Raw genomic sequence first — 14,366 nt, forward strand, 5'->3', positions numbered from 1 at the left:
CTCTGTAAAGGTGAGGAGCAGCATTACCCTTTTATTACATAGGCGTTTTGCTCAATATTGGGTTAAAAAAAAGCTCTGTTTTAAAAGACTGTATTTCTGAATATAAGTTTTTTTGCTTTGATTGGTTAAAAAAACAGGCTTCACTGTCGTAATAAACAGCCATTCATAGAAATATACATGTTGCTTTATCACTCATCTCTAGTCATGTCATTTCACTAACTGAGTCTGTTTCATTTGAAAAAAAAAATATTTATTAAAAATAAAACTGTGGTACAGCAGAACACTTGTAGAGGGGTTAAATATTAAATACATTCATTTATCTACCCTGTACTGAATCAGTTAGTTAAGAATGAATTGATTTCTTTTTTGCAAACATATCAAGTTCTTACACAGGTCACTTCTAGGCGCTTAGTGTGTTATTGCTTCTCAGACAGTAGACAAGAGACGTAACAATTGCTGCTCCTGTGAATGGACGCAAATTTCACACTGCAAAGAACATGAAAACAACAGTAGTCAAAATAAAAATATTATTAATTCAAATCTAATTACTACCATTAAGTGGCTGAGATCTGAAGTTATTCATATTCTGACAATTGAAACCTTGCTCATTTGGCAAAATGTACTGTGTGTATATATATATATATATACAGGTTGAGTATCCCATATCCAAATATTCCGAAATACGGAATATTCCAAAATACGGACTTTTTTGAGTGAGACTGAGATAGTGAAACCTTTGTTTTTTGATGGCTCAATGTACACAAACTGTGTTTAATACTCAAAGTTATTAAAAATATTCTATTAAATGACCTTCAGGCTATGTGTATAAGGTGTATATGAAACATAAATTAATTGTGTGAATGTACACAAACTTTGTTTAATGCACAAAGTTATAAAAAGTATTGGCTAAAATGACCTTCATGCTGTGTGTATAAGGTGTATATGAAACATAAATGCATTCTGTGCTTAGATTTAGGTCCCATCACCATGATATCTCATTATGGTATGCAATTATTCCAAAATACGGAAAAATATGATATCCAAAATTCCTCTGGTCCCAAGCATTTTGGATAAGGGATACTCAACCTGTGTGTATATATATATATATATATATATATATATATATATAGTATATATATATAAAGTATTTTTAGATTTTAGGGGCTTATTGAAACCGCACCGGCCCCCTACCATAGACTGTCATTGTGGTTCCTGATTGTCACTGAGTGACTGAGGAAAAGCTTATTAGTGCCCATGCCTCTACTCACAGTACAGGGACACACTGCATTCAGCAAACTATTGGTGTCTCACTATTGTAGCGTAAGGGATGACATTGTGGAAGAACCAACAAAACATGGAAGACTACATTAATCAGTAATGAAAGAAGTATTTAAGATAATCTCTTGCAAGTGTCCATATTGTACTCGACTAAGCAACAAATTCACAATTGTTATCGTGCAACATTGTGGTATAAAACCAAAATATTTCAACCTGATCCTCCAATTCGGTTTCGTTAATGTACTGTACCATATTTAGGAAGTAATGGGCTACAGTTGATCTAACTCCCCCCATCATTCTCTCTCTTCTTTTTCCTTCTTTCACTTTTTTCTCTCACAAAGATATTCCTTAAATGCAATTGTGTAAATGACTTAAGTATTACCTATATTTGTTTGCTTGCATCTTATTGATTGTGGTTACCTTTGTTGTTACTATGTATTTTGTAACAAAAATGTTCAAAATCCAAATAAAACCAAATAAGAAAAAGGAATATGTTAGTTTGTTGAGCTTCAGTCCTACAGAGAGAACTTTATATGACAAATGTGCTGCCTGTGATAGAGTTGTAGAGCAAAGAAAAATGACGTTACAGTAGAGACTATGGCCAATTAGAGACTCAGGGACCAACCAATCACTTTCTATATGCGACAGTCAAACGCAACTAGGCCGTGAACAGTAAATGCGAAAAAATAACTGCAGTCCCAGAGCTGAGACAGCTACAGTCTGAGGTGTTTTCCTTCAGTCTTATAACCTACAGTTCTGTCCCATTCCAGAGATATTATCACGGTACCTCCCAGTCAGCTAGTATCGACCACCAAGTGGAACGCAACTAGTATAAATAAATGAACGTAGTCAATGAACAAAAGCTTTTTACATGGAGTTTAAATAAAATGTAATTTGCTCCTACAGTACATAGGGCCTTTATCAGTGTTACTATGTCAGAAATCTACTGAAAGTGGCCTAATTATTATTGTTATTTCCATACGGATTACTCACCACATTGGGAAGGGATTTCTATGGGCACCAGGTTTCTATTGCATAGATGGACATATGCAGCAGCCAAGTTACAGATGGGTTTGATATGGTTTGAATCACAGATATCTTCCACACACATGCTATAAAACGGAGCCGGGTGAACCTGAGGGCACAGATGCACAGATTTATTGGTATGGGTTATGCAGAAAACAGTTCTGTCAGAACAGCTGGTAGATAAATGTCATCATCGCATGCTGGTTCCAACCTAGCTGTTGACAAAATGTCTTTTCTTCACAAACCAGGTCCAAATGGGCATTACAGCCCCCCAACTGCGAGTTGCCATAGGAGAATATAGCATACGCACATATTGCTTTTATAGTATAGTTATGTTGTCATGACAATAATTCTATTAACTTACAACTTTGAAGCAGTTCCGCAGTACAGAATGAGCCCCCTGGAACAGCGCTTTACATAACTTTTGGTGTGGTGCTATAGGACAAGCCTTCATCTTCTTTCTTCCAGAACTACATGGGCTGTCAACCTGTGAGAAGTGAACCAGTATTTATTTACTTTTATAAAATATATATATACTGTATATAGCGAGAGAGAGTGAGAGAGAGAGAGAGAGAGAGAGAGATAGATGGAGAGGGAGCAATATTATTCTCCCCCACTGACATTTCCTCTTTAGAGCAACACCTGTGATGAATTGGGACAAGGTGACATTTTGCAGATGGTTGTGTCAATAAATCTCCAATGTATGGGGTTCACAGATTTCGGACACAAATTGATTGGGATTGTTAAATCAGGTTTTTCAACATGTTTAATTTCACAGATATATTTGGACTGTAGCTAGCCATACACTACAGACTTATTGTCCAATCTGGCTGGTTGAAATTAAAATCTGGTAATGTATGGGAGCAAATGACAATTGACCATTTGCTTCAAAATGCTGGAAAACTGGCAATTGTCATTTGCTGTCATTCATTACCAGATTTTCATTCCAACTTGCCAGATTGGACAATAAATCTTTAGGTGTATGGCCAGCTACTTTGCCCATACATTACAGATATATTTCAGTGATTTGCAGATCATTTTCAGATAAATAGATCTGCCAGTCTTGAAAGACTCATCGGATTACTTGAAACGGTCTGCAGATCTGCACATTGTTGCACATACACTAGCAATCTACAGTCCCAATATATCTGTAAAAGTAATCATGTTGAAAAACCTGATTTAACAATACCAATTGATTTATGCGATCTGTGAACCCCATACATTGCAGATTTGCACAATCGTCTGCAAATTGACCTAATCAATTGCTGATGTATGCGCCCCTTTAAGGTGGTCATACACCTAAAGATTCATTGTCCAATTTGGCTGGTTGGAATGAAAATCATGCAGTATATGGGAGCAAATGACAATTGACCATTTGCTCCCAAACACTGGAAAACAGTCAAAATGGTCAATCAGACAAATTGGTTAAATCCATATGATTTAACAAATTTGTCAGATCAACTATTTTTGTCATTTTTATGGCATTTAGGAGCAAATGGTCAATTTTCATTTGCTCCCATATACAGTATTACAAGATTTTCATACAAACCAGCCAGATCTGACAATAAATCTTTATGTGTATGGTCAGCCTTACCCATACACTAGCAATCTACAGAACCAATTTATCTGTGAAATTAAACATGTTCAAAAACCTGATTTAACCATCCCAATCGATTTGTGGACGAAATCTGTGATTTGTGAACCCCATATATTGCTGATTTATTGGCACAATCATCTGCAAAATGTCAGATTGTCCCAATTTATCACAGGTGTATGGCCCCATTTACATATTTACAATAAAATCCCAATCCCCGCAGTTAATAAACTGTAGTTCTGTAATAAAAAAAACATAGAAACAGCAATATTGTTGGCTGAGCAGATATTCATGAGAATACTAGTAACTAGTCCAGTGGTTCCCAAACTTTTTTGAATCACAGCGCCCTAGAGTATCAGTATCTTTTCATGGCACCCCTAGGTCAAAAGTTTTTATTGATAAATTTAGAAAAAAATATGACATTAATTAAATTGTGCTTATATGTCACCCTTAGGCTCAGTTATGTGGTGAGGGACAGGATTTGCTTCTGTTTGTCCCCATATTCTATGATTAGCAGCCACCAGCACTGGTTTTTGCCTGTTACATTGACCATAAATAATTTGAATTGGTCCTGAACCACCAATCTACGGCACCCCTGTCAGTGTCCCAAGGCACCCCAGGGTGCTTAGGCACACAGTTTGAGAACAACTGAACTAGTCACATAATTTAGGCATGAGGCCATTGCGCATTATCGTGTGCCTCATGCCTCAGTAGTGACCCTGCTTTGTAGTGAAGTGATGGGTTGCACACTCAGGTCTTTTGATCCAGCCAACACAATGGCTGCCTTAACGGATTATGAAATATTTCTATTTAAAACCCTTATAAAATAGTGAACACATATATATTGATGATTAAACATGAAAAAGTAGCTACTGTAGGAATGGTAAATTTTGGATCCAGTCATACTTCACACTATTGGGCCTATTTATCAAGCCCTCTGACCCCATAATAATGCATAAACCTTATTTAGGTAAAGCTGAAAGCATTCATATCTTAAAATATTTAAGTCAAACTTCTGATCCCTCTCCCTGATTATAGTGATCGCACCATACAAGGCACACACAGTATGTAAACATTTACCTGCCATTTCAGTGAGAAATCTTGTGTAGTGTTAGCACAAGTGTGATCTGGGAGCAGGAAGTCATTTCTGGCTTCGTTGTCATTGGTGCCAAAAAGCCCAGCAGACACTCCTACAATTACAGTAAGTAAAATGCTGCAACATAATTCATACAGGTTAAAGAGTTAAAGCCACATTACTTAGCTGTTTTCTCAGTAAAAGGAATAAATAAACGGCTGTGGAAAGAAAGGGACTTTTTAATACTTATTGTTATCCTGTTTTTAGGAATTGATATTGACCCAGTAATACCAATGTTTGACTAATTACTTTTTCGATAACACAGAGGTGATGTATTTCTTATTCTACAAACAAAATAAATGGGTATCACATTATGACGGTTGTCTGAGCTAACAAAACTATGTCCACATTACCTTATTGGATTGAGGATTTACCAGTCATGCAGAATTAAATGGAAAATTCCATTCTTAGAACTCTATAGCAGATAATGTTTGCAGTACTTAGACTAACCTATAATTACTGCAATAAAAAGCAAAACTTCCCTTTGAATTGCAACATACAGTACTTCCATACAGCATGAATCAATGGCCAGAGTGACAGATTTATACAATCTTTTCATAACAATAAGTAATAAACTATACTTCATGCAAAGTAAAACAAAGATATATAATTAATCAACTAAAGTATTATGTTGCAAATACAATGGGGGGTATCTACTAATGGTTATTTTTAACCATCTTATTTAAATCCCCATACAAAGCAATGCATCCGCTCACTAATGCTGTCCACCACTGACTGATCAAAGCAGGGAGTAACTGTGATTTCACCAGCAATTAGGATTTTCCCACACTGGCTTGTGATTGGTAGCCTAGACACCCCCATTCACTGCCAGCCATGCACTCCTGATTGGCACAAGGTCAAGGGGAATGCCGGGAACTAAGCTGTGTGCAGACAGAGCCAGTGAGAGGATGCACCATTTGTATGGGTATTTTGCCTACTTATATTACAATGGATCAAAACAGAGTAAAACAGAAAATACATGATTTTGCATTTATTTAGCACTTATTTGATATTCATTTTTAGATTTGTTCAAGTGGAAATGACGTTTGGGGAGTATATTATTCAATGAAACTTTAAAATGATGTAGGCTAATGAAGATTTGAATGAGGAGAGCACATGTGGCAGACATGTTGGAAATGACTGGGATGAATGGGAAAATGTCCACACATAAAAGGGCATTTTTCCCTTTATTATCTCATTCATGTTACTAGTTGTGAAGGTACCTTGAAATATCTATGCGCAACATAGAAAAATCTGTGATTTTCCAATATCTTAGGATCATGTGAGGAATGTTTGGAAAAAATTGGAATTTTTTCGTGATCTCAAAAGAAAAACCCCAATAATGTGCTCTGTGGGACATGATCCCAGGTTCTGTGGACCAGTGATCCTGCCGAGTCACAGCAGGGAATGTTTATCTAGCCTCATCCTCTGAATAGACTTACATGCCATGTATTTTCCTGCGAGTTACCAGATCTGTGCCTTGCTGCCTCATTTGCTCAGTGTTCCTGAACTATAAAGTTACACTGAGCTTGCTGCCAAATATTATATTACTGTAGCTCAAGTATCTATCTGTGTGGCTAATTCCTGGCATTATATAATTAGTCTGCTCATCCACAAATTCCTGTGTGCTTTCCAGTCATTTTTCCATGCATCTTGCCATGTCCCAGTCACTGGAATCCCATCTCTGTACCTACAGATAGTGAAGTAATAGTTCATGTGACCAGTGGCGTAAGTTCGTCACAGTTGCCCGGAGGCAAGATAAATATTGGTGCCCCCTATTTCCTATATTAAGATAAAATAAGAATTTACTTACCGATAATTCTATTTCTCATAGTCCGTAGTGGATGCTGGGGACTCCGTAAGGACCATGGGGAATAGCGGCTCCGCAGGAGACTGGGCACATCTAAAGAAAGCTTTAGGACTAACTGGTGTGCACTGGCTCCTCCCCCTATGACCCTCCTCCAAGCCTCAGTTAGGATACTGTGCCCGGACGAGCGTACACAATAAGGAAGGATTTTGAATCCCGGGTAAGACTCATACCAGCCACACCAATCACACCGTATAACTTGTGATCTGAACCCAGTTAACAGTATGATAACAGAGGAGCCTCTGAAAAGATGGCTCCCAACAATAATAACCCGATTTTTGTAACAATAACTATGTACAAGTATTGCAGACAATCCGCACTTGGGATGGGCGCCCAGCATCCACTACGGACTATGAGAAATAGAATTATCGGTAAGTAAATTCTTATTTTCTCTAACGTCCTAAGTGGATGCTGGGGACTCCGTAAGGACCATGGGGATTATACCAAAGCTCCCAAACGGGCGGGAGAGTGAGGATGACTCTGCAGCACCGAATGAGAGAACTCCAGGTCCTCCTCAGCCAGGGTATCAAATTTGTAGAATTTAGCAAACGTGTTTGCCCCTGACCAAGTAGCTGCTCGGCAAAGTTGTAAAGCCGAGACCCCTCGGGCAGCCGCCCAAGATGAGCCCACTTTCCTTGTGGAACGGGCTTTTACAGATTTTAGCTGTGGCAGGCCTGCCACAGAATGTGCAAGCTGAATTGTACTACAAATCCAACGAGCAATAGTCTGCTTGGAAGCAGGAGCACCCAGCTTGTTGGGTGCATACAGGATAAACAGCGAGTCAGATTTCCTGACTCCAGCCGTCCTGGAATATTTTCAGGGCCCTGACAACATCCAGCAACTTGGATTCCTCCAAGTCCCTAGTAGCCGCAGGCACCACAATAGGTTGGTTCAGGTGAAAACGCTGGAACCACCTTAGGGAGAAACTGAGGACGAGTCCTCAATTCCGCCCTGTCCGAATGGAAAATCAGATAAGGGCTTTTACAGGATAAAGCCGCCAATTCTGACACGCGCCTGGCCCAGGCCAGGGCCAACAGCATGACCACTTTCCATGTGAGATATTTTAACTCCACAGATTTAAGTGGTTCAAACCAATGTGACTTTTGGAACCCAAACTACATTGAGATCCCAAATTGCCACTGGAGGCACAAAAGGAGGCTGTATATGCAGTACCCCTTTTACAAACGTCTAAACTTCAGGGACTGAAGCTAGTTCTTTTTTGGAAGAAAATTGACAGGGCCGAAATCTGAACCTTAATGGACCCCAATTTCAGGCCCATAGACACTCCTGTTTGCAGGAAATGTAGGAATCGACCCAGTTGAATTTCCTCCTTCGGGCCTTACTGGCCTCGCACTACGCAACATATTTTCGCCAATTGCGGTGATAATGTTTTTGCGGTTACATCCTTCCTGGCTTTAGATCAGGATATGGATGACTTCATCCGGAATGCCTTTTTTCCTTCAGGATCCGGTGTTCAACCGGCATGCCGTCAAACGCAGCCGCGGTAAGTCTTGGAACAGACAGGGTCCTTGCTGGAGCAGGTCCCTTCTTAGAGGTAGAGGCCACGGATCCTCCATGAGCATCTCTTGAAGTTCCGGTTACCAAGTCCTTCTTGGCCAATCCGGAGCCACGAATATAGTGCTTTCTCCTCTCCATCTTATCAATCTCAGTACCTTGGGTATGAGAGGCAGAGGAGGGAACACATACACTGACTGGTACACCCATAGTGTTACCAGAGCGTCTACAACTATTGCCTGAGGGTCTCTTGACCTGGCGCAATACCTGTCGAGTTTTTTAATCATGTGGACGACTTCTGGGTGAAGTCCCCACTCTCCCGGGTGGAGGTCGTGCTGAGGAAGTCTGCTTCCCAGTTGTCCACTCCCGGAATGAATACTGTTGACAGTGCTATCACATGATTTTCCGCCCAGCGAAGAATCCCTGCAGCTTCTGCCATTGCCCTCCTGCTTCTTGTGCCACCCTGTCTGTTTACGTGGGTGACTGCCATGATGTTGTCCGACTGGATCAACACCGGCTGACCTTGAAGCAGAGGTCTTGCTAAGCTTAGAGCATTGTAAATTAGCTTCAGGATATTTATGTGAAGTGATGTATCCAGGCTTGACCCTAAGCCCTGGATATTCCTTCCCTGTGTGACTGCTCCCCAGCCTCGCAGGCTGGCATCCGTGGTCACCAGGACCCAGTCCTGAATGCCGAATCTGCGGCCCTCTAGAAGATGAGCACTCTGCAACCACCACAGGATGGATACCCTTGTCCTTGGTGACAGGGTTATCCGCTGATGCATCTGAAAATGCGACCCGGACCATTTGTCCAGTAGGTTCCACTGGAAAGTTCTTGCGTGGAATCTAACGAATGGGATTGGTTCGTAGGAAGCCACCATTTTTTACCCATAACCCTTGTGCATTGATGCACTGAGACTTGGTTCGGTTTTAGGAGGTTCCTGACTAGCTCGGATAACTCCCTGGCTTTCTCTTCCAGGAGAAACACCTTTTTTCTGGACTGTGTCCAGGAACATCCCTAGGAAACAGAAGACAAGTCGTCGGAACCAGCTGCGATTTTGGAATATTGAGAATCCAATCGTGCTGCCGCAACACTACCTGAGATAGTGCTACACCGACTTACAACTTCCCTGGATCTTACCCTTATCAGGGAATCGTCCAAGTAAGGGATAACTAAAATTCCCTTCCTTCAAAGGGATATCATTTCGGCCATTACCTTGGTAAAGACCCGGGGTGCCGTGGACCATCCCTACGGCAGCGTCTGAACTGATAGTGACAGTTCTGTACCATAACCTGAGGTACCCTTGGTGAGAAGGGTAAATTTTGACATGAAGGTAAGCATCCTTGATGTCCCGAGACATCATGTAGTCCCCTTCTTCCAGGTTCGCAATCACTGCTCTGAGTGACTCAATCTTGAATTTGAACCTCTGTATGTAAGTGTTCAAAGATTTTAGATTTTTAGATTTAGATTTAGAATCGGTCTCACCGAGCCGTCTGGCTTCGGTACCACAATAGTGTGGAATAATACCCCGTTCCCTGTTGCAGGAGGGGTACCTTGATTATCACCTGCTGGGAATACAGCTTGTGAATGGCTTCCAAAACCGCCTCCCTGTCAGAGGGAGACGTCGGTAAAGCCAACTTTTGGAAACGGCGAGGGGGAGACGTCTCGAATTCCAATATGTACCCTTGAGATATTACCTGAAGGATCCAGGGGTCTACTTGCGAGTGAGCCCACTGCGCACTGAAATTCATTGAGAACGGGCCCCCACCGTGCCTGAGCTTGTAAGGCCCTAGCGTCATACTGAGGGCTTGGCAGAGGCGGGAAAGGGTTTCTGTTCCTGGGAACTGGCTAATCTCTTCAGCCTTTTTCCTCTCCCTCTGTCACGAGCAGAAAAGAGGAACCTTTTGTCCGCTTGCCAACAAAGGACTGCGCCTGATAATACGGCGTCTTATTTTGAGAGGCGACCTGGGGTACAAACGTGGATTTCCCAGTTGTTGCCGTGGCCACCAGGTCTAAAAGACCGACCCCAAATGTCCCTTTTCAAAGGCAATACTTCCAAATGCCGTTTGGAATCCGCATCACCTGACCATTTTACTGGTAGAATTGGACAACGCACTTATACTTGATGCCAGTCGGCAAATATTCCGCTGTGCATCATGCATATATAGAAATGCATCTTTTAAATGCTCTATAGGCAATAATATACTATCCTTATCTAGGATATCAATATTTCCAGTCAGGGAATCCGACCATGCCAACCCAGCACTGCACCTCCAGGCTGAGGCGATTGCTGGTCGCAGTATAACACCAGTATGTGTGTGAATACATTTTTGGATACCCTCCTGCTTTCTATCAGCAGGATCCTTAAGGGCGGCCATCTCATGAGAGGGTAGAGCCCTTGTTCTTACAAGCGTGTGAGCGCCTTATCCCCCCTAGGGGGTGTTTCCCAACGCACCCTAACCTCTGGCGGGAAAGGGTATACTTTTTAAGAAATTATCAATTGTTATCGGGGGGAAACCCACGCATCATCACACACCTCATTTTATTTCTCAGATTCAGGAAAACTACCGGTAGTTTTTCCCTCACCGAACATAATACCCCTTTTTGGTGGTACTCGTATTATCAGAAATGTATAAAACATTTTCCATTGTCTCAATCATGTAACGTGTGGCCCTACTGGAAATCACGGTTGTCTCTTCACCGTTGATACAGGAGTCAGTATCCGTGTCGGCGTCTGTATCTGCCATCTGAGGTAACGGGCGCTTTAGAGCCCCTGACGGCCTATGAGACGTCTGGACAGGCACAAGCTGAGTAGCCGGCTGTCTCATGTCAACCACTGTTTTTTTTATACAGAGCTGACACTGTCACGTAATTTTCAACAGTACATCCACTCAGGTGTCGACCCCCTAGGTGGTGACATCACTGTTACAGACACTCTGCTCCGTCTCCACATCATTTTTCTCCTCATACATGTCGACACATGGAATACACACAGGGAATGCTCTGATAGAGGACAGGACCCCACTAGCCCTTTGGGGAGACAGAGGGAGAGTATGCCAGCACACACCAGAGCGCTATATATATATATACAGGGATAACCTTATATAAGTGTTTTTCCCCTTATAGCTGCTGTATGTTTTTATACTGCGCCAAATTATTGCCCCCCTCTCTTTTTTTTAACCCTTTCTGTAGTGTAGTGACTGCAGGGAAGAGCCAGGGAGCTTCCCTCCAACTGAGCTGTGAGGGAAAATGGCGCCAGTGTGCTGAGGAGATAGGCTCCGCCCCCTTTTCGGCGGCCTTATCTCCCGTTTTTCTGTATATTCTGGCAGGGGTTAAATGCATCCATATAGCCCAGGAGCTATATGTGATGTATTTTTTGCCATGTAAGGTATTTTTATCATGTTTTATTGCGTCTCAGGGCGCCCCCCCCAGCGCCCTGCACCCTCAGTGACCGGAGTATGAAGTGTGCTGAGAGCAATGGCGCACAGCTGCAGTGCTGTGCGCTACCTTATTGAAGACAGGAACGTCTTCTGCCGCCGATTTTTCCGGACCTCTTCGCTCTTCTGGCTCTGTAAGGGGGCCGGCGGCGCGGCTCCGGGACCCATCCAGGCTGGGCCTGTGATCGTCCCTCTGGAGCTAATGTCCAGTAGCCAAGAAGCCCAATCCACTCTGCACGCAGGTGAGTTCGCTTCTTCTCCCCTTAGTCCCTCGATGCAGTGAGCCTGTTGCCAGCAGGTCTCACTGAAAATAACAAACCTAAACTAAAACTTTCACTAAGAAGCTCAGGAGAGCCCCTAGTGTGCACCCTTCTCGTCGGGCACAGAAATCTAACTGAGGCTTGGAGGAGGGTCATAGGGGGAGGAGCCAGTGCACACCAGTTAGTCCTAAAGCTTTCTTTAGATGTGCCCAGTCTCCTGCGGAGCCGCTATTCCCCATGGTCCTTACGGAGTCCCCAGCATCCACTTAGGACGTTAGAGAAATATATGTATGTATGATGTGTGTGTGTGTGTGTGTGTGTGTGTGTGTGTGTGTGTGTGTGTGGAGTGTTCAGAAAAAAATTATATACTGTATCTATGCATTTGATTGTCTTTTATTTTAAATCACACATTTCTTAGCAGTCATACCCAGGATTAGAACCCATGACCTGTTACACTGACAGCAGACACTTTACTGATGGAGCTATTTGCTCCTGTAGAGGAAGCATCAGAATTCTAACTATATGAAGTTACATGTAATTGTCAGAGAAGTATCTTCATAAAGTTACAATTCTCATATTTCCTATAGAGGAGCAAACAGCTTCATCAGTAAGGTGTCTTCTTCCAGTGTAATAGATCGTGGTTTCTAATCCTGGGTGTGATACTTGTAAAATGTGTATATTCAGTATAATAAAGAGGGTGTGATGTGTAAGGTGCAGGGACCAGTGAGGAAGTCGGCTACTGAAAAGATAGCAACAGCTATCAATTAACTTAATTGAATAGTGTCACAGAATGGGAGGAGAGGTGCCCCCTTCAGAGCAGGAGCCCGGCGGCAGATGACTCCGTTGCCTCCCAGAGTTCTGCCTCTGCATGTGACAGATCTATAGATTGGTCTGTACTGAATAGATTTGGTCATTTGCAAATTGAATGTTAAATCACTATACATGTTATCACTGTTTGGCACCTAAGCATGATAAGAGGGAACATGTAATACTGTATTTTCATTTAAAAGTCCAACATAGTGTCCTATAAAGTGGTAGACACAATAGTTTAACTCCATCTCCTGTTCACACTGAAGTTAATTCATTAATATCAGCGGGTAAAATCACAGGACATTTGTTTGCACTATGATAATTGGGAAAATGAGCTAAAAACAAGGATATCGTTACAGTTATAAAACTAAGAATAGTGTTGAAGACTCTCTCTCTTGGGTCATTACACTACAAATCCCAGCTGGACACCCACAGGCTGCCTATATCCGACTCATACCATGGTGCCATCCGTCCAGAGTAAAGCTGCAGACATCATGGTGAACATCACATATTACAGTTGCTCCCTCCTGATTGGACACCTCTATTTTGTTTGAATTTTTTTTGACTGATACTCCGTTCTTGACTGTAGGAAGATCAAGGCTCTGACAGTTCTCTTCTATCTAGGGAGAATTGATTAAATCAACAAGGTATATTAGATGGATCATTTGGAGTGCAGATATTTACTTGTATTATGATAACAGAATAACAGTCCTCAATATTTAAAAGTACAGAATTGGGACACCACCGAAGCCCACTATACCCCATCCACGTTGCCACATCCCACTTTTGTTTGTGACTCATATTGCAAAGGGCAGTGTGGCTCCTTCCCATTTTCCTGTCTGACAAAGGCTGTCTACAAGCACAGCAATAAAATGCAAATGTTTACATACACCGTGTAAATTACATGGATTGTACTATGATATGTGTAAGTATGTTTTTTTAACATGTACTTTACATATGAACCCACCCATGTGTGCATGCCCTTAAAGTACAGAGTCCTAGGTGCTCCTTCCAGACCCTGGCCCATCTTTATGATCTATTTTCTTCTTCATTGTCCCTTCCTCTGGATCTTATCTAGCTATAGGTACCTACAGTAATTATCCACAGCTAGAAACACAGTGACATGTTCCCCTGACTTCTTTTTGCTGTCAGTGTCTTAGTAGCACAGTGATGGCTGACTCGCTTCCTGCTGCTTTGCTAATGCAGTGTTTCTGTAGGAAAGAGCTCAGATTATTGGGTTCTGCCTATGCTTCTTCCTGCAAATAATTATTGCAGAGCATAGGTGACAGGAGTGTCAGGATAGCGTGGATGCCACCTTCTCATTTGTGCTGTCTGAGATAAGGCTCTCACCAAGCGTTATGGAGGAGATAACATTGGCCATGACTGTGGGTTATTGCTGCTGCAGTTTATGTTTCTGTCCCTGATGAAAACAGTAGGTTCCAAT

The 14,366-nt window shown here is 42.0% G+C and overlaps 1 protein-coding gene across 1 annotated transcript in view; it reads right to left on the bottom strand.

The window, feature by feature from the left end:
* Nucleotides 1-240: 240 nt before the first annotated feature.
* LOC134945174 (uncharacterized) overlaps nt 241-14,366 on the bottom strand; it is a 532,944-nt gene continuing 518,818 nt past the window's right edge. Inside the window, exons 56-60 of the mRNA XM_063934300.1 lie at nt 13,380-13,542; nt 4,979-5,088; nt 2,669-2,791; nt 2,272-2,413; nt 241-486 (exon numbers count right to left, since the gene is read on the bottom strand). Coding sequence (XP_063790370.1) covers nt 482-486; nt 2,272-2,413; nt 2,669-2,791; nt 4,979-5,088; nt 13,380-13,542 — 543 coding nt within the window. The 3' untranslated portion in view covers nt 241-481. The remainder of the gene's footprint in view (nt 487-2,271; nt 2,414-2,668; nt 2,792-4,978; nt 5,089-13,379; nt 13,543-14,366) is intronic.

The sequence above is a fragment of the Pseudophryne corroboree genome, chromosome 7 (assembly GCF_028390025.1).
Source record: "Pseudophryne corroboree isolate aPseCor3 chromosome 7, aPseCor3.hap2, whole genome shotgun sequence".
Lineage (NCBI taxonomy): Eukaryota > Metazoa > Chordata > Amphibia > Anura > Myobatrachidae > Pseudophryne > Pseudophryne corroboree.